Genomic DNA, 20,417 nt, shown 5'->3' with positions numbered 1-20,417 from the left:
TCAAGTCCGCTTGGCGTGCAGCATCTCGATGAGGAGGTTGTTGCAGGGCACCTCCCCGCTCAGGTGCTTGTGGTACAGGTACTCCTCTGCCTGCATGCTCAGCGCCCGGACCTCTGCCAGCCGCAGCAGCAGCTGGCGAAACTTGTCCGTGGAGTGGGGGTAGTGGCAGACGGTGTACTCCAGCAGCGCCGCGTTGGCCTTCTCCTGAGCGTCCTTAGCCAACGTGTGGTTGTCCAGGTACTTCACATCTGCAAGAGACCGGGGGTGCTGACACAGTGACAAACACAGGCACCTGCCCCTCTCTGTACTGGGTGCACTGGGAGGGACCCGTCCCTGTGGGACCAAGGCTGCTGCGGTCACCGCACCCAGTGCCAGCACATGGCACAAGGGGTCCTGCTGCGCTGCCATCAGGCCCCATCCCTGCCCACCTCGCGGGTGCCCCTGCTGCTGCAGAGCCATGCCCGATCCGCAAGGACCCCACCTTTGGGTGGCCCTGAAGCTGTTGCCCCACCTGAGTGGCTCCTCCACCTCCACACCACGACCGAAGCCGCGGCTGGGGGCAGCACCAGGGACAAGCCCAGCTTGTGGGCTGGGGGCTTTCTGCTTTGGGCACCTGGGGTGACCACCACAGGCCTGCCCTCCCCCTCCAGCCACAGCGTGGGCACTCGGTTCACTGCTGCTGCTCCGTGGCCAAGGCACTAGGTGTCAAGCTGTGTACCGCGGTGCTGCATCAGCAGGTCTAATGGCTTTAGGTGCCGTGCTGCTCCCCATCGGCTGGCTACAGCCAAACACGGATCATATCGCAGCACCCGCCTCTGGGAGACCTTGTCGCAGACATCGGCGCTGAGAGCACTTGGGGCGAGCGGATTTAGCAGCTTTACTGTGCCGCCACGGCTGCGTGGGCAATGGTGCCACCAGCTCCTGGCTCCCAGGCTCAGGTCTGGGTTTGCAGCTCAGGCACAGCCCAGCTGCACGGAGCTCCTGGATCTGGGCATGGGCTTCAACCAAGGCGGTGGCAGGTCTGGGGTCTAGTTCAGGCTTTCGCCCCCCCCCAAAAAGAAGGGAGGTGAACTTGGCTTTTGGGCCAAATGGGCTGTGGCCATGGCCAATGGGCTCAGCAGTGTTCAGGAGGGCAAAGCGGGGTGCTGGTGGTGAGGGGGCCAAGCCCTGGCACAGGCACGGCGGGGAGCGGAGGCACTGCCGGGGGTCCCGGGGGACGCAGCCTCCAGCCCTGCCGGGGCTGGGCTGCGCGGCCAGGCGGGCGCTGCGTGGTGCAGGCACGAGTGCCACGGGTTGTGCCAAGGCACACTTTATCAGATCACCCTTCCCTTTTCACTCCTGCGGCACATTTGCTCCTATTGTGGCCGTCTCCCTTCTACCCAGGGTTGTTGTTATGAAATCTCTTTATCTGCATAAGGTTATTGTGCAAGTCATTAAAAAAAAAGAAGTTATATTGATAAATGTCAAATCTATCCCCTGAGTTGGCTCAACAATAGCTAGTTCTACTCGATGAACTCACCTGGTTCTCTGAAAGACCCTATTCACTGTTTAATTGAATATTTGAATAATCTTTTCATTCCTGCAAGGAATAAAGAATGTTGTCCAAATAACATTGACTCACTTCATTTAGCGACACTGCAGCAGTTGCAAAGACTGTCCTGTGACAAAGCCTCCCATCACACATACAGATATGCCTGGGATTATTTCTATGCCCTCAAGTGTTCTTCCTATTCACAGCTCCTTTTGTTTGGGAGAAGCTGCTGATAAATTGCAAACGCTTAAGGGAATGTGGGCTATAAAAGCCTCTCTTCCTCCCCTCCCCAGGAGTAGCTGCTTCATGAATGTAAGTCATGAAATCGAATGATAGGTCAATCCATTAAGGCTCTATTAAGCCCTTCTGTAGAACAAAGCTAACCTGTGCCGTCCTCATAAATATTGCTATTTTGAGAAGCCCTAATTTTAATTAAATCTCTTTACCTGCTCAGGAGAGAAATCTATTTAGAACTCAAATGGCAGCTCTTGTGAGCAGGGCTTGGCTTTGATTGTGCTATGCCAGAGTGGTAAATGTGGAAATTCTCTTGTTAAAGGCAATTACATCCTGCACATAATACACAATCCCATCCTCTACAGCTGAGCCTGCGAAGGGCAAATTACTCCAAGTGAGCTCTGCAATATGGAGAGAAAAAGTTGGATTTGGGGCAACACGATGTCTGGGAAAACACAGCTATTTTATTCCATGCCTTCCCTGCTCCAAGGACGAGGAATCCCACGCCATGCTCAGCACAACTTCCACGGGCACAGGCGCTCACCACGTGCCCGGGAGGACGCTGCCGCTACTCGCTGTGACATGTGGTGGGGACAGGGATGGGAAGGGGGGACAGGGACAGGCATGGGGGCCAGGGACAGGAATGGGGGACAGGGCAGCGCAGCAGGGACCAGCCTGACCACTGCAGATCCTGCGGGGCAGCGGCTGGGGTGCGGGCCCCACCAGCTTCTTCATTTCCCAGCCCAGGCACTGTTTGTGCCACACTTTATCACTGTTTGAACAGCAAATCCCATATCTAATTTCTCTGGATTTCAAAACAGCTCTAAAGAAAAAGAAAGCCCTGGGAGGAGATGCTGCAGCTGCAGGAGGGAACAGCCATGTGGCTCCAGGCCCTGAGACACCCACCCTGCCCGGGGTGCCGGGATCCCACGGCAAGGGACCCGCTGCTGGCAGGGAAATGTCCACAGCGACCCCCAGGCCAACCACTGGGGAGCTGATTCCCACTGACCACACCACGCCAGGTGCTTCCCCTACCCCATGAATGCAGCAGCAAGGCTGCCCCAGGAGCAGGCTGGAGCAGTAATGCAGCCCCTCCAACAACAAAGAGGCACAGGAATACCTGGGTGCCCGTACGGTGCAGGAGCACAGCTTGTGGGCTGCTGCATTTGGCAGTGGGGCACAGAGCTGCTGGCACCAGCACCGCTCCCCAGGGGGACCGTGTGGCTGCAGAGGGACAGGGCTGGAGCCAGGGATAGAGTTAGGGATGATTTAGGAGATTTGGTTGGGGATGGGGACGGAGATGCCCCAGGCTGGGCTCACGGCCCCAGCTCGGCCCCAGAGCCCGCACTGCGGGGGCCCAGCCAGCCGCCAGCCGTCCCTGGGGCAGCGCCGCTCCCTGCCCCACGCGGGCAGGAGCAATTAGCGGCGGCAGCAGCGGGGTGTGAAGCCAAGGGGCTGCAGCAGCAGAGGTGCGAGCCGGGAGCACGGCAGCCAGATGAGCCCCTCGCTGGCCCTGCCACCGTCCTCACACCGGGGGGTGAGAGCTCCTGCCGGGACGGGGCCGAGCGGACGGTGTCAGCACCGGTAACGAAGGCGGCTGGGACGGAGGTGGCTCCGGCTGGACCCCACGAGCTGCCCTCCTTGGGGCGAAGCTTGTGGGAAAATGCAAAAGGCACCGCACCCCTGCAATGGCTGAGGCGGATGGGGGATGCTCCCGGGGGCGGCAGCGGGGCCGGGGCTGGGGCAGAGCTGCTCTGCAGCCCAGGGATGGGGAGGGCTCTCAGGGCAGCGCCCGCAGCTCCCGCGTATTTTGTCTGGGTGAGGAGGGACCGTGTGAACCTGCCGCGTCGGCCGACCGCAGGCTCCGAGGCAGCGCCTAATCAGGAGAAACGTGCAGCCCCTGGCCGGGGCCCTCTGACGCAAATCCCGGGGGAGATAGGGCCGTCCCCGCGGCCGCCTCTGTCAACACGCCTGTTTTGCAGGGCTGTATCAGCCGGTTGTTTCCCCGCCTGGTGCAGCGGGTGGGTGACCAAAACAGGCTCTGCCTGCGGGCACCTGGGGCTGCAACGTCCTCCGCAGCCACGGCAGAGCAGAAACAGCCTGAGGAACTGCAGAGGCCTCTTGCACAAGGCAGGGCAGCTGAGAGGCTTCAGCCCTTGTTCCCGGTGCCTTGCCAAAAGCCCCTTTGTGCCCATTCCTCCAGCAGCCAGCCCAGCCGCTCCCACCACCTCCCGCGACGCCTGGGGCGGCCTCACGGTGCTCCGACGGCCGCAGCGCTGCCCCTGGCCCCTGTGGAGGATCCCTGCCCGCGCCCTGCTCACCGAGGCTGAAGAGGATCAGGAACTTGAGGCAGACGAACTCCTGCCGGTCCACCTGGAGGGAGTGCAGGTGCAGGACCAGCTCCTGCGCCCGCAGCACCAGGGAGTGCAGGATGGAGCCCGCCTGTGCCGCCACCGTCGACAGGTCCACCTGCGGGGAGGGCGCGAGCATCAGCTGCGGCGCCGCGCACCCTCCCCGCCGCGCCCACCAGCTCACGCCAGCCCATGGCTCCAGCCAAAATTAGGCAGTGTTCCCCACTTCCCCAGTGCTGTTCAGAAATGGGGGCCCCCTGTGGAGCTGCACATTGCTGAGTGCTCGTGCTGCCTCCCCTGCCAGTGTTCTCATACCCGCTCTGTGAATAAACACCCAGCTGTGGATTTTCCCCTGTAGGAAACACTTTGCTGCAGACCCAGGAGCCAACCCCAGGTGCCCACAGGGCAGCGGGATGGGGCCATGCCCTGGGGCCGGGCAGAAGGCTCAGGTCTATCTGCAGAGTGCAGCAAAAACATCATCTTCTGCATAAACAGCCCGCAGCACAAACAAACCGGCCACCCCGCGCCAGGAGGAGCGCAGCCAAAAGTGAGACAAAAATCTCCCCGGCCCCACAGCCCCAGGGGCAGTCCCACGCTCACCTCCTGGCCGGTGACCAGCAGCACGCTGTGCTCCTTGCCGTGCTGCAGCTGCCGGTAGACGTGGTCGAACACCAGCAGCTCGCTCCAGCAGTTCTGCAGCAGCTTCATCTGGTCGCCCACCTGCAACACAGGCAGAGCCGCGCCGCTGATGCCCCCGCGCACGTGGATGCAGCACAGGAGCCTGGGCTGCAACAGTGCCAGCTCGCTCCCAGCCTGAAGAGGGGACGAGGGCAGCCCCGGTCCCTCCCCACCACCCCAGTGCTGCCTTGTGAGGTTCAGCACCATGCTGCAGCCTGGCAGCACGAGCTGCTCACGGGGCCCAGAGCGTTGTGCTCAGCACAGCAGAGGCACAAGGGATGGTAACACGGGCAGCAGTGTCAAAAACTCCCCTGTTTTCACTGCTCTAGCAGCCAGAAGCTCAGCGGTGAGTCTGGCCAGTAGTGCCATTACATCAAGCAGAGCACGGGTGAGGCCACCTGCCAACAGGATGAGCAGTGCCTTGGCACGGGTACGGCATCACCGTGACGTGTTGGAGGCCTGCCAAACCTCCGCCTTCCCCAAAGGCCCACAGGCGACCAGACCCACGGGGCCATTCCCACCCCAGGTTCTCTCCGGGGCCAGGTTTGCCTGCTGGCAGCAGCCGGGCTGGGCTGGTGAAGGCTCGCGGCCACAGGGGCATTGCCACCCCCACAGGGAGCCCCACTGCTCCCGGGGACCGGGACTTTGCCCCCACCATCACTGTCTGCCAAAAACCACATTTTTAAGTCTCTGGGATTTCTGTGTTCCCTCACAGACTGCAGCCTACCTGTAAGGCCTTTCCTAAACTCTCACCCACAGATCTCTATGTAGAAATTGCAGCCTGCCTACAAACACCCTCCTAGCAAGGGAATGCTTCATCTGATTAATGAAACGTTAATTGCCAACACCTCCCCTCAGCACAGGTCTGGCTCCTGGTTCCCATTTCCTCCTCCCCTGCATGTCACTGGGCTGGATGCCTGTGCCCTGCTCACTGCACTGCCAGTGCCACCTGGGGCAGCTCCATCCCCGCCTGCAGAGGGACCCCAGGGTGGGCGCCTCCAGCAGCAGCTGCACCCCGCAGCGTCCCACGTCCCACGCAGGGCAGTGCAGACCCACCGCCCCGCAGGCATCCCGGGGAGGCTCCACTGTCGGAGGCTTGCCCAGCTGCAGGGAGCCCCCCGCGGAGGGGGAGCGGGGCCGGAGCAGAGGAGGCGAGTGGGGTGGGTGCACAGCCAGCTCGGGGTGCCCGCTGTGCCTCGCCGGTGCTGGCTGCCTCTTATCAGCGCCGCCTTGCCTCCACGCGGCAGGAATCCTGCCGAAGCCGCGCACAAGTCTTTAACAAAATGACTACTGGCCGCATCCCCTCGCCTGGCACCGCGACGGGGGAGTGCGATGCTGCTGTTGCACAAAGGCCCTGTGTCTCCTGCCCGTCCCTGGGATACTTTAAAGCTGCAGGAGCACAGCGCCCGTCCTCCCACCCCGGGCAGGTCTGGGGGAGGCGCAGGGCAGCGCTTTAACCCTGGTGGCTCCCAGCACCCACGCCCTGCCTGCACCTCTACGTACCCCCACACACAGCCACATGCATCTCTGCACGTGTGGTGGTGTGGACACGCAGGGACAGCTACAAGCGTGCACGGCCAGGTTTGCAAAGAAATTTCTGGAAATGCCCCTGTTAAGAGGCTCAGCCCAGGGGGACAAGCTGCCCAGGCCTCCAGGGTCTCCTCGGAAAGCCAGGGGCTGGAGACAGCACCAGCGATAGCTGGGATGAGCCAGCCTAAACGAACAGCTGTGTTTGCCCCGTCCCTGTGCCCATGGGTGCTGCAGGATGTGACCACACTGCTGTCCCGGCCCCGGCAGCAGGGAGGAGGCAGCCACAAAGCCGCCGTCTCCACCGGCAGGCCGAGCGCGGGGGTTTATCATCAATACTTCCCTCCCAGCAAATTCAGCGCCACCAGAAGAGCTCTGCAGGGCCATTGTGCTCGCTGCTTTTAATAGAAGGAAGACAGATGCAGTATCATGGAGCTGGATAATACCATCGTTTGGCTGAAGAGGCTGCAATAAACCGGGGTCGGTAGATTGCAAAAGGAATGGAAGTCGGATGAGAAAGAGCTTTATGGTTCCTGAGCCCGGCACCCCCCACAGGCTGTCTGGACATATTTCGGAGGTGTGGTGGTGGTTGAACCCGTGTGGCACTGGGGAGGGAGGTGCCTGGCGGTGCGAAATGCCCGCAGCAGCAGGCAGCAGGGCTGCCCCGGCCATGTGCACCCAGCCCAGCACTGCGCGAGCCCCCTAGACCAGAGCCCCACGGAACGCGGGGTTTCAGCTCAGCTGCTGAACAAAGAACTGGGGAAAAGCTCATTCTGCGTCAAAACAAAACGGAGATTTTCTGCATTCTGAATGACCTCCGGCCCCAAGGCCGGCGGCTGGTGAGCGGCGCAGGGAGCCGGGCTCCCCGCATGGCCGCACGCTCCCAGCCAGCAGCACCAGGCCAGCGCCGAGCCCCCCGCTCGTCTCGTAGTGTTGTTTTGTAACCTCCTTCCTGTGCCTCATTCCTGACCGGGACAAGCTCCAGAAGGGACAGGCTGAGGGTTTTGCTCTAAAAAATGCTTTAAAGAAGCTCATCTTTTCCAAAAGGAAACATTTAAACGATCTTGAAACCCCCATTTCTTCCTGTAACAATACTAGCTGGCTTCTCCCAAGCTCTGCAGGCAGTTTCAGCGTGTCGCCTCCACCCCACCCACGGCACACTTCACCCTGAAATGCCCACTGGCCTGCCCCAGCGTGCTCTGTGTGACCTTCCTGGGAGCACTATGGGGCCGTGGTGGGATCGAGGCTGGGCTGGGGGAGCTGCATGGAGCCAGCACAGGCCAGCGGTGGCTCCACGGGCCCCAGCGCTGCATGGGGTGCTCGGGGGCATCCCTGCACCTCGCTCCCACCATGGGGGCAGCCTTCCCGGTGCCCCCGCTGCAGCCTGCGCTGTGCGGAGGAGGAGGCTCCTAATGGACAGCCCTTCGGCGTCCATCAGTCCTCCCGGCGAGGCGGCACGCACTCACACTCGCCTTTAAAAGTTAAGCAAAGGATCTTCCTCTTTTAATGTCAAGGCTTTTCAACGGAGTGCTTTATCAAGGACCTGATGTAAGCTGTCTTTAAGAGGCTTTTTTTTTTTTTTTTTTTTAAAGAAAGCATTTAACCCATTCACAAAACGCGGCAGTGAAACGCTCCCCATGCGGGGCAAGCACTCACCTGCTGCCACAGCCACAGAAAAGGCCTTTCTGAGGAAGGCAGGTCCGCAACCGACAGAAAAATCCATTTCCCTACAATAAATGGGGCTGGGCTGTAAAGGTCCGGGGAGGGGGCAGGCATTAACCTAGCAGCTAAATCCCCATGCTGCTGCATGCACTGACACGGGGCATCCCCCTGGTACCACTGCCTGCACTCGGGCATCCCTGCAGCGCTGTGACCCCAGCGAGCACCGCCAGCCTCGCCTTGCTCCAAGGTGCTCAGCGGCTCCAGCACACCCATCCAGCACCAGCTGCAGCACGCTGCAGGCCTGAGGTGTGCTCGGACGCCTCCCGACCCAACCGCACCCCAGCGCTGCCCTCAGGGACTTTGCCCAAAACCTGGTGCAGGGCTGGCCCCAGCGGCTCTGTCCCAATGCGGGCACACGGTGAGCACCAGCACCCCGAGCCGCAGCCCGGGCAATTACTGGGTGCGAGCAGGACCTGTCACCTCGGCTGCTGGGAAGTGCGAAAGTGGATTAACCGTCCGCCGGGTGCCGGCAATCAAAACCCCACACAAGTGTAAGGTGTTAATGGTCAGATGCAGGCCCCCTTCCCCCTGCCCAGATACCACTGCCATGGGCAGCTTAAAGCAAAAAAAAAAAAAAAAAAAAAAACAAGCCCAGTGCAGCGGGGCTGGGGTGACACCTCCCTGCAGGCAGAGCACGCGCTGCAGCCCTGGGCTGCTGCCCTTTGCCCATGCCAGCAGCAGCCCTCGGCAAGGCGGTGTGGGCATCAGCGTGCTGCGGGAGCGAGGGGCCACACCAGCAGCAGCCAAGGGAAGCAGTCACATTTACCCCAGTGCAGAGGATGCTAAACATTGCTGCAGCATCCACGACCAGAAGGAGATTTTAAATCTGCCAAAAACGCGCTGGCTGTTGGCCAGGAGATGGGGGTCAAGATGACCCATGCGTGCTGAAGGCAGAGGAGCAGCCGACTGCAAATGGCCCAGTGGTGGCTGCGAGATCGCTCACAAGGAGCGAGGGAAATCAGCCCCGAGGCCTCAGAGCAGTGTTTCCCCCCCAGGCTGGTGTTCACCCACGGGTGGGGAGCAGTGAGGAAGGGCTGCGGGGTATCGGTGTCCCCTGTCCCCGGCCGTGCGCACCCATCTCAGTGAGCCCATCGCAGCAAGCCCGCGTGCCCAGCCGCTGGGGCTCTGACCGGCTTCAGGCTGAAACCACCGCAATTTGTTTAACATTCCTGGCTGCTCATCCCAATCTAAAGGTCATCGCACCCCTGTGTGCATGATATTTATAGATACGTGTAGCAATATCACCTATCTAGACCAGACTGTGCAAGATGTTTGTATATAAAAGGAACCTCGAGCAGACACAATGTGAGTGTGCAAGTGTGCGTGTGCATGCACATCCCTCTCTCTCTCTCTCTCTCTCCATATATATATAAAAAATTACATCTGAAAGGACAAAGTTGCCTGAGACTCACGACCCAACAAAATATATTTCACCCCCGGCCCATATTTTTCTTCCTGAAGAGCTGCTGCAAATCTTCCCTCAGTCCTGACACATCTCATCTAGACTCAGTTAAAGTTCGTATTTATGGGCGTCAGCGCTGACCTCTTCCACCTCCGCCCGCGCGGCCTCGCGCCACGGCTCCGCGGCCGGCCCTCGATAAACAAGCGGGCCCCCAAATCCCCCTCTGCCGCGCGGCATTATTAGTCTTGCCTCCGAAGGCCAGCGCAGTCCGTAATTCTCCGCCTGGTGACACAAGATGAACGCGGCGACATCAGTCTCGCGGCGGATTGGCATGGGGACCCTCGTTTGTCAGTGGCAGACTGACAGAATTACTGGCCCTTAAATGAAACGATATATCTGGGAAGTTAAATCTGTTTTCAATCTGGCTGCCCCGCGCCTGCGGGCGGACGTGGCGCGCGAGCTGATGTCAAGGGGCCGTTAGCCCTTCTCCCCCCGTGTCCTTCCCAGGGAGCCGGGGGGGCTCTCACCATGTCCCCAGCCCTGGCCCCGGCATCCAGCTGGGAGGAGACAGCAAAGGGTCCGGTCTGCCCGGTGTGCCAGGGTCCCTTGCTGGGCTTTTGGTGTGGGAATGAGAATGGGAACGGGACCTGCTGGCTCTGGGGGGACCTGCTCCTGCTCCCCCAGGCAGGGAGCAAAGCCTTGCCCTGGCACCCCCGAGGGTTTGCCCCCTCCAGGCCTGGGCAGAAGCTGTCTGTCTGCAAAACGGCCCCGCAGCATGAGCCCGTGGCCCCAGCACCCCTGGCAGCTGGGAGTGCTCGGGGAGGGGGGGACACTGTACATGGGGGACACAGAAAGGTGACCTGTACCTGCTCCCTGCTCAGCATCGTCCTGGAGCGATGCCGGTGCGTCGCCCTCCCAGCCCGGCCCCCCCAGGAGCCCTCCCCTGGCTGGGGACAGCAGCGGCCGCCTGCATGCAGCCGTTCCCGGGGCCCCGGGGGCTGTGGTGTCCCTGCTCTAGGGAGCTCCGGCCGTGCCGCAGGGACTGCCTGCGTTACGGCCATCGATCCCCGAGGCTGCGGTTTTACACTGTGCTAGTGGGCTTTAGGGCAAAGCCATAAACTCTGCACTAGCAGGAGTTCATTTACCGCACGCTTTTATGCTCCGGGCAGGGGAGGGAGAGGTTCCAGGTGCTGTGGAGCTGCTGCCCCGTCCCACACTCTCCATAAACCACTGCCTCGTGCCAGGGGACACCCGGTGCTGTGCAGGACGGCGCTGGCTGCAACGTGCACCCGCTGGGCAGCAGGGCTGCACCCCCAGCCCACTCCCACCCCAGGGACGGGGCAGCTCAGGGGGATGTGCCCCGGGGTGCTCTGCTCAGCTCCATCCCTGGGCACCACCGGGATGTGTTCAGGGCACCGGTGGCCCCGGCCAGGTGAGACCTCGTGGCACCATCCCAAGCCCTGCAGGAGGAGGAGCGCCCTCGGAGGTGCATTCACACGGAAGCAGCCTATTTTCGTGGTGCGATCAGGCAGACAATAGAGTTACAAGGCTACACGGCAATGCAGCTGATGGCTGAATTTACACTGTTTACAATATCTCCTGCAAAACAACAGCCACCCTGTTCCCAAAATCCAGGCTGGACACTGATATGATTGAAATAAGCCTGACCCAGCCCCACAATGCGACTTCCTGACAGTGTTTTGGGTAGCCGGGGGCTATTTTGAGCAGCGAGGCTCTGCCCTGCAGTATCCATGGGGTGGGCATGGCAAGGAGCATGGCCCTGTCCTGGGCATGGTCCCCGTGGCACTGGGATGGGCGCTGATTTTGGCCAGACCTGGGAAGTGCAGCCTCACACTGCGTGCATGGGAAGGCACCTGCCTCTCCCAGCAGTCGCAAGACTCAGCTCTCAGCATTGTGCCAACATTGCAAAATATTCTCCAATTTTTGCAGCAATTTGGGATCTTGGTTCAGCCCAGAACACAAACATAAAATATCTGAGACTGTGGTGAGGCTGGCAGGGGCTGCCCCAGCCCTGCTCATCCCTCTCCTGGCCCCAGTAAGTGTTTGGGGGGCTTGGGAGACGCGAGGGGCAGGCAGGTGGGGTCAGCACCATGCTCCCCAGCGCACGGGCTGCCGGCAGCTGAGGCCGATGCAGAGGAGCTGCCTTCAGCCCAGCCCGGCCCTGGCTCCCTGCTGCTGGCGGGCACCCACCTGACAGCATCGATTTTCCTCCTAAAGGCAGAGGAGAGAATTGTCTCAACTATAATTCCTCAACGTTACATTTTTCAATTATACCTAGAGCCTGACACCGCACTCACTCTGCCGGCGATTGCCTCCACACCTGCCCCCGCCGTGACGCACCGGACACGGCGAGCCCCGCGGTGCCGGCAGGCTTGTGGTCACGGCTATTGCACTCCTGCCAGCACGTCAGGCCCAATCCTGCCTGCTGCAGCACCCCATCCTGCTGGCACTTTAGCCCCGCTCCCCTCACTGCCCACATCCCCATGCCACACCCCTCCCAGTGCCCAGGCCCCCTACCTCCAGCTCCTTGAAGAAGATGCAGCTCCGTGCCCACTCCACGATGGAGAAGAGGGTCTGGTCGGCCATCTTGCACATGAGGCCAAAGGTGCTGAGCTTCTCGTGCCGGCCTTTGCCTTGCTCTTGCTGCAGGCAGGCCAGGATCCGCGCCTTCACCTGGGCCTCGTCGGGCTCCAGCTGCAGCAGCTTCAGGATGACCTCGGGGATGTCGGGAGGGGAGCTGCTGGGGTAGGTCTCTGGGTACATGTAGGGCATGGACTCGTGCGCGTTTGTGTAGTGGTCGGGGTACTCGGACTTGATGGTGCGGCTGGGGAAGGAAGGGTAGTGGTAGCCGGCGAGCGGCGCGTGGCTGGGCACAGTCATTCCCAGGGAGGGCGTCCCGTAGGGGCCGCGCTCGTAGTCGACGGGCGTCAGGGCGGCGGGGTTGGGCGGCAGGGTCTTGGACATGGCGTGGATGCTGTGGATGGTGGAGGACAGGCTGTAGTCGTTCTGCACGGGAGACACGATCTGGGGCACGGTCTCCAGCTTGAAGCCGTTGGCACGGATCAGGGCTTTCTTCTGCTGCTTTAAGGCACGGTCCCGCTTGTACATGGGCCCAAACTTGTTTCTGCCTCCGCGCATCCGGTCTGCACGCACGGCTGTGGGGCAGAGGCGGCAGAGGCTGCAGTGAACCCGCGCCAAGGGAGAGCAGCGCGAGGGGGGGCAGACAAATGGGACCGGGGGGCGCTGGGACAGCTGCCCAGAGAGCTGCTGGCAGGGTTGTGCTGTGGGGCTGGGGTCTGCTGTGCCTCAAAACCTCTGGGAATTGCAAGGAAGGAAGAGATACTTGGCTTGAACTACGAAATGCACGGGGCTAGGGGAGGTTGTGCCCTGTGTGGGCTTAGAGCAGAGCCCCAGAAGCCTGGGCAGACAAGGGGGGGGGCCTTGACGCCTGCTTTCATTTTTACAGCCCTCAACCCTGGACCAGCCCCAGGATTTCCTTGTTTCTGCTGAGCCTGGGGCGACACATACTCTGGCTTGCGTGCACCCAAGCTGCACTCTTCCTGCAACCCACTCCCCATTTCCAGGGCTCTCAGAGCCCTGCGCACAGCTGCAAGGTGCCCTCAGGCTGCCTGGGGCTCAGCCCAAGCGCCCCGCTCTTGGAGTCGTCCTGATGGCCTGCAGCAAAGCAGACATTCCTGCTGAACCCCGAGGAAACCCAAGAATGTGTCACTGTGCGAGGACACAGGTGCTTCTCTGCAGCACAAGCTCATCCTGGCCCCACGGCCGCCAGCCCACCCGCACAGCCCCAGCTCAGGAGGCCACGAGCTGGACGCCTCGGCAGGCACCAGAGGCGAGCGAGCCAGCGAGCACAGCCCGCGGCTGAGCATGAAAGGGAAAAGCCCCTCAGCTGGCTCACAGCCTCACTGAGAGCAGGCGGTTCTTGCTTTTGTGTCGCCGCTGTTACCTCTGCCTCTCTTTCGCCCATGTGCCCCGCGGATGCTGGAAGCGTGGCCAGACCCCGGAGAGCTCCCAGACTCTCCGCAGGCAGGCTGGAAGGGCGGGAGTGCTGGCCAGGAGCAGCAGCGTTCGCAGGGAGAGCAGGAATGTGCTCCCAGGGGAGCCGCCCTGTGCTTCCTCCCTCATTCTTTATTCATGGAAACAGCATCTCGAGCCACGCGGCCACAGGCATCCTCCGCGACCCGGGATGCCTCAGCTCCCCGGCTCGTGGGAGCCTGCCCCGCATGCAGCTGCCTTGGGCCGTGCCTGCCTTCAGGGTCTGCTGCCAGCACCCCTACGGGGCTCCCCGCGGGGACACCCCATCACAGCCCCAGCTGGCACCTGGCTTCCACCACCAGCCCCACACCCTAGGGCACACCGAGAGCCCTCATCTCCTACCCACTCCAAATAATATTTTGGGGTTTATTTCCCCACCAGCATTTCCCCCACCCTTTGAGAAAGGGAGCCCAGGGAGCACATCCCAAGCCCGCCTGCATCCTCCCTGCCCAAAACCTTCCCCAGGCAAACACTGGTCACCTCCTTCCATCTCGGACCAAGAACACAAAGAGAGAAGGGGGCTTTCAACCCCCTCCTGCTCCACTTTTCCATTTCAGGACTGCATCCATTTCTAAATACCACCAGATTCACACCGTGGCCATCTCACGGCCGAGAGACTGGAGCAGGGGGAGAGGTGGGCAAAGGGAAGCCCCCAGTCGCCAGCCCCCTGCCCTGGGCCCTTGGCCATGTCACCATCCCCACGGCAGCCCTGCGCCCCCTGCCCCGCGGCTCCCCCGGCCGCAAGCTGCACTGCGGCTTCAGGAGGGGGCCAGTGTCACCACCGTGCTTGTCTCCAAAATTAATCATTCGGGGCTTGCTTTTGTCCTGTGTTGCTGAAACATTCTCCGTGTAGCTTGGCTTCCCTGACCAAAAAAATGCAATAACGAAGGCAATGTGGGCTCCAGTTTTTAACACGAGAGTCCCACAGGAATGCTATTTGCCTCTGGGTGCCTCCCTCCCCAGCGAGCTGCTGCAGCTAACAGCAAGAAAATAAACAAAAAGAGGCTGTTTGGAACGAGCCGGCTGTTGATAGCCCGGCCGCTGCCCTCCTAGCCAGGCAAAACACAGGGCCAAATTAGCTCCATGGTGAGCAAGACAAAAACAGCCAAAAATGGGAAACCAAAAGTGCATCTGCCCCCCCAAATGCTGCCTCCGCCTGTCCCTTACAGCCGGCACCTGCCCCACTCCCAAGCCCCTGCCTGACGGGTGCAGTGCTGGGCCAGCTGCTGGCCCACGCACGGCAGGCTCGAGGTACCAGTAACTCCAGTCCAGGGAGAAGCAGGGAACTGGGATCAGTTTGGAGACAGGGCTGGAAGCTGGACCACGCCGGGAGTTTGCAGGCGCTGATTCTGCAGCCCGATGTTGTGTCTCAGCCCTGCGCCTCCGCCCCAGCAGCGCTCTAACCCCGCTCCCTGGGAAGCGAGCGGCTCGCTCCCTGCAAGTACGCGCAGTACTTTGTGATTAACCCGCACTTCGCCTTGAACTCCCGTGCGGATGCAGCCCTGCCTGGCCAGCCCGGCCAGGTGAGAAGTGTCAGCCCAGCCAGCAAGGCTGTCCCCATCCATCTGCCATAAAATGTGAAGGGTTTCAGGGCAGAAGGGGTTGGGGGGGAGCTGACAACGGCAGGAGTTTTCCTTTCCACGTTTGCGTTTACTTTTGCTTTGCAATCGCTTGCCAGCGAACTGTGTCCTCGATGTATTTTGCTGGCCTGTGCTAAGCGTTGCAGAGACCACAACAACAGATGCGGGGATGTTAGGGCCCGACTCGAACATCTCAGTCAGGATCAGCTTCTCTGACACGAGCGAGGTGACGACAGTGGGGGATGTAATTGCACTCCCCGAGAGTCAGGCAGATGAGAAATCTGTTATACTAAATGTCACCAAGAGCAAAAATATAATTTGTGGTGGGTCTCACGTAGTTTTATTGTGAGTCTCATAATATTTAACGTTTTCCTTAAGTCTCAGCTTCTGGAATTATGTGATTAAGGAAAACAATAATTTCTCTGCTATTTCCCAACCGTTCTGCCAGCAAAGAAAAAATCCTGGAAAGTTGAAGCCCCAGCAGCCAAAACCCCCGGAGAAACAAAACAAAAACAAAGGAACGAAAAGCAGAAGGCAAGGCGAAAAAACGAATTTTTGTTTAACTTGGGGAGGAAAAACGGAACCGGAGCAGCCCCGGCGATTACCGGCCCGGGGGGCGCGGCGGCGGCCGGGGACAGCGCGACCACCGCGGGGGGAGCGCGCAGGGCGAGCACCGAGCCCGGAGCCCCCCGGGCCGTCCCGATCCGTCCCGTCCCGACCCGTCCCGTCCCGTCCCGAGCCGACCCGTCCCGTTTGCGCCTACCTTCCAGGCGCATCCCCACGGTGAGGCACTTCTGGAAGCGGCAGTAGGGGCAGCGCTTCCGCTGGGTCTTGTCGATCTTGCAGTTCTGGCTCTCGGTGCAGGTGTAGTGCTTGTTGTTCTGCACCGTCCTCTTGAAGAAGCCCTGCGGCGGGCAGCGGCGGCGATGCGGCGGGCACCGGCCCCAAGCCCCCGGAGCCCCCCGCCCTGCCCCGAGCCCCCCGCCCGCCGCCGGGGCTCCCGTCGCGGCCGCGCTCCCGTGCCGCCTCCCGGCGAGCTGCCGCTAACGAAAGCGGGCGAGGGGCGGCCCGCGGGGGCCCCGCAGCCCCGGCCCCGGCCGTGCCCCCTCCCTGCAGCCCCGGCCCCGGCCGTGCCTCCCCCCCCCGCAGCCCCCTGCCCGCTGCCCGCTCCTACCTTGCAGCTCTCGCAGGTGAGCAGCCCGTAGTGGTACCCCGAGACCTTGTCCCCGCAGACCGGACACAGCTCGTCCAGGTCCTCATCATAGGAATAGTCCATCCCCGCCGGCGGCCCTGCTGCGGGACACGGCGGCGGCTCAGCGGGACGGGGCCGGGGGGACGGGCACCGGGCGGCCCCGAGCCCTGCGCCGGGAGCGGGAGCGGGAGCGCGGCGCGGCGGAGAGCGAGCGGCAGGTGCCGGCGCCGGAGCCCTTTATAGCGCCTGGAAGAGCAGCTCCATGCTGGTGCGGGCGAGCGGCCAGCCCCCCGGGGGCTGGGGAACCTCCTCTGGGAGAGCGGGCGGCTGGCGGCTGGGGACGGGCTGGGGAGGAGGGACCTGGCAGCCCGGGGGCGCGGGGACGCGGGCACGGCCCGGCACGGCCCGGCCACGGCCCCCCGGGTGCGGCGGCCCCGACGGCGGCAGCCCGGGGCAGGAGGAGACGGGAGCCGAGCCCCCGGGCTGGGGCCGCACCAAGGGGCCAAGAGCCGCCCGCGTCGCCTGGGCCCGGGACGCGGTGCCCCGCAGCACCCACGGCAAGCAGGAGCCCCCCGAGCCCCCAGTCCCCCAAGGCCTGCCAGAGCGGGCCCGTTACCCCCACGGCTGCCGGTGGAGCCCCAAGAAAGCTGCGTGAGGAGCGCTGGGGCGTGCGGCACCTCCGGCACCTCCCCTGGGGCCACCGGCGATGGTAACGGCATGGACGTGGCGCCAGCCGGACAGTCACCGCTCACTGCCGCTGTTCAATTCTCTGCTTCACTTTTAGGCACTGAAACACTCCCCGAGAGATCGGCGCAGAGCACGTCCCCGCCGTCAGCTGGGTTTCGTTCTGTCTGGGGAAGTTTCCTGCTCGCAGGCAAACGCGGCCGCCTCCAGCCTCCCTGCCCTGTCCAGCTGAGGGGCGACCGGAGAAGCGGCTGCACAGGGCTCGGTGAGCCACCCCCTGCCCCTGCCCACGCAGGGCAGAGCAGGCAGCACGGGCGCTGCCTCCAGCTCTCGGTGGGGATGAAGGAGCTGCTGCTGCTCAAACGGAGCTCAGCACCCATACGCGGCTCACATGTGGCCTGTCCTGCTCCCAGCCGTGGGCCTCGCGCAGGCACACACGGGTTCAGCCCAGCTGGGGGCTCCTCCTGGCCAGCAACCAGGGCCAAACCGAGCCCAAAAACACAGCAAGGGGTGAGTCTGGGTGCAGCAAAGCTGTGCCTGGCCTGGCACTGCATCACCCCAGGCAGGAGGAGCCTCCTGCTCCCAGGCCGGCCCGGTCCGGGTGCTTGGCCACGGTTAGCTCAAGGCTCCCTCGCTGAGCCAGGCAGGGGAGCTCAACCCATCCCCTCGGAGCCAGCCCGTTCTCATTGAGAGACGCTTCCTGGCTGCCCAGCTCGGCGCCATGAAGGGCCCACGGGGGACGGAGCCACAATTTGAGGCGTTTTGACGCCCAAGGGAGCTGCAGGAAGGGCGCAGGCCCCGAGGCTCGGCTCACCCCGCACATCCCACCCCGCACATCCCATTCCACGCAGCTCGTCCCCCACAGCTCGCCCCATACGGCTTGTCCCGCACACCCATCGCGGCCCACGGGTGCCCCAGGGAGGAAGCGGCGCTGGCAGGGATGTGCGGCAAACAGGAAGCGGGCTCGGCAGAGGATCGCTCCAGAGCCACCAGGAATTGAGCCCAGACTAAGAATAGCAGCAGGCAGCCCCTGGCGCGGGCTGGTTTGGCCGGGAAGGAGCGCGTCTACCGCTCGCAGAGCCCCCCCGGCCGCAGCCCCCACGCTCACTGTGAGCTCCAGGGGAGCTGCCGGGAGCCGCGGAGCTTTGGCTGCCACTGGGGAGAGGAGCCCAGGAGGGGCCGGGGGGCCTAGCTGCCCCCACACTTGCTCCGCGGTGCGGGGGCTGCCTGTGTTTGAGGGGACTGCGACAGAGCTGGGGTGGCCAGGAACCCCCAGCTCACCACCCCCTTGCACTCCCAGAGCCCCTCAGTGGCCTTCGCTCGCCACCCCCTTGCCCCACGGCTGGATCTGGCATTTCTGGGCAGCAGCAAGGCCAAAGGGCTGAGGCCATGGCGGGACCTCGCTCTGCTGCCCTTGGGGCCCAAAGCAGGGCCAGACAATCCTGGGTGTCCCTGGGTGTCCCCACGCCCAGCTGATGCTGGTGCCTCCATCCCCACGTCCGCTCATGGGGATGGGACAGGAAGCGAAGGCCCACGCATGGCTCCTGCTTCCTCGCCAAGTGTCCCCAACCTCCACCGTGCCAGAGAGACCCCCCCCCCACGAACCAGGGCACGGGCAGGGAACAGGCAGGTCAGGGTGGCTGCGGGTGTCCCCACTGGCAAATACTCACCGCGACACGGCGCTGCGCCCCGCTGCACACGGGGTGGGGGGTGGCAGGAGAACTTCGCTCGCACCTCCGGCGAGCAGCCCCAGCCCAAGGAGCCTCCACGGGTGCCGGGTACCGCTGCCCCCTCCGGAGTGGGCTGGGGGATTTATAGGGCCCGCGTCCGCTGGGGAGGTGTCGGGGCTCTGGCTGCGCGCACAGCGCCCGGTGCAGGACACCAGCCAATCTCCTCCCCGCGGGGGCCAGGCTCAGCCGAGGTGGACCAACTTAGTTGCCTTATTGGTTTCTGTGGCCACGTGACCATGCAGAAAAACATCATAATTAAGCTACAAAATGCTGCCCATAAACTAGCATTAGAAAGTGACAGGGGAGATAAGTGGGACCTCTGCAGCAGATAAAGCACCAGGAGAGAGGAACTCCGGCGGGAGGCAGGGGGCACGGGTGGGCAGGGGCGAGCGCACCAGCGCCTGCGCCCACGCCAGGGCCACGCTGATTTATGGCCGCGGCGGGAGGGAGGGGGCCATGGGGCGGCCACGCCAGGTCAGGCTGTGGGGCAGGACGCCTCGGGAGGAGCAGGATCCGCGGGACGCACAAACCCAGCACCGGGGACCAGCGGCCGAGGCCTCCCCAGCCCTCAAAGGAACCTGGGCCACCCAGGCCAGCACCCACAGTGGCTGGGACAGGCATGGAGCCCAGCTGCCCACTTGGGGTGCATGGGAAATGTGCTCAGGGACAAGGCGTTGGGGCAGCAAATTCCCCGCCACATGGATTTCCCACCTCCTGCACAGCGCCGGGCACAGTCCTGACCTGCGGGCACTGTGGCGGCCCCAGGGCTCTGGTTTCCATCTCCCTGTGAGGGCAGTGAGGCGAGGCCCCAGCTGAGAGGCCGCTCATGACGCTCCCTCCTGCCAGGGCAGGAATTTGCTCTTTCTTCTACCCCGAGGCCCCGTTATCCATCACCCCAGCGTCTCCCCACGTGCCTGTGCACAGAGCCCTGCTGATGGCTCATCCCAGCACCACAGCCCCGAGGACTTTGTGCTGCGGCCCCAGCGGGTACCGGGGCAGCAGGACCCAGGCTCGGGGCCACGGGACGGGCGTCACCCCACGGGGACAGGCCCCAGCTCACGGCCTCACCGCAGGAGGGAGTGGGTTGCCCGCGGCACGGGGCCGTGGGGAAGGAGCGGGAGCCACGAGCTGTGCAGCCCCGGTTGTTTTTTCCTTGCTCTGCAGCTGAAGAGAGGAGAAAAGTAACGAAAACACAGCTCTGTAGAAGAGCCAGGCCTGGAGAGGCAGCTTCCGCCCCGATCCCAAGCAATTATCAGCCGAATGCCAGATGTTCCGATGCAATGCCAATGTCAGGGAAAATAAATCTTTGGCAGGTTCAAGGTCCCTGCTGGGCCGGCACACAGCAGCTCGCGGCTCAGCTCCGCGCGAGGCGGGGACGGAGCAGCGCGGGGCGGCCGCACCGCTTCCTCCCGCCGGGCATTGTTCCCCCGGGAAGCCCCGGCCTCATGCCGGCCACTTGCTATTTTTGAAGCTAGGTGTTTTCAGGGGTAAATACGTCCCTGCTGGCCTTGGGCACCTTCCTTTGCACAGGCCCTCGCCAAGGCCATGGCCAGCTCCTGCGGCGGGTGCACGGTCAGTGCTAGTTCTCTGGGCAGCGCGGTGGGGCCGCACGGAAGGGCAGGCTGGGGAGGCGCGGGTCGGGGCAGCCACAGGGGGCCGGGCAGTGAGCCAGCTCCTGGCGAGGTGGGCACGTGGGGCTCTGGCACTGGGGA

The 20,417-nt window shown here is 62.9% G+C and overlaps 1 protein-coding gene across 1 annotated transcript; it reads right to left on the bottom strand.

The window, feature by feature from the left end:
- Positions 1-16,375, bottom strand: NR5A1 (nuclear receptor subfamily 5 group A member 1). The gene is made up of 6 exons (XM_035555438.1): positions 16,274-16,375; positions 15,863-16,004; positions 11,984-12,621; positions 4,717-4,836; positions 4,087-4,234; positions 1-248 (listed from the first exon to the last, which is right to left on the bottom strand). The coding sequence occupies exons 1-6, from the start codon at positions 16,373-16,375 to the stop codon at positions 1-3; spliced, it is 1,398 nt and encodes a 465-aa protein (XP_035411331.1).
- Positions 16,376-20,417: the final 4,042 nt, after the last annotated feature.

Source organism: Cygnus atratus, chromosome 19 (assembly GCF_013377495.2).
Source record: "Cygnus atratus isolate AKBS03 ecotype Queensland, Australia chromosome 19, CAtr_DNAZoo_HiC_assembly, whole genome shotgun sequence".
NCBI lineage: Eukaryota > Metazoa > Chordata > Aves > Anseriformes > Anatidae > Cygnus > Cygnus atratus.
This window is presented reverse-complemented; position numbering and strand designations above follow the sequence as displayed.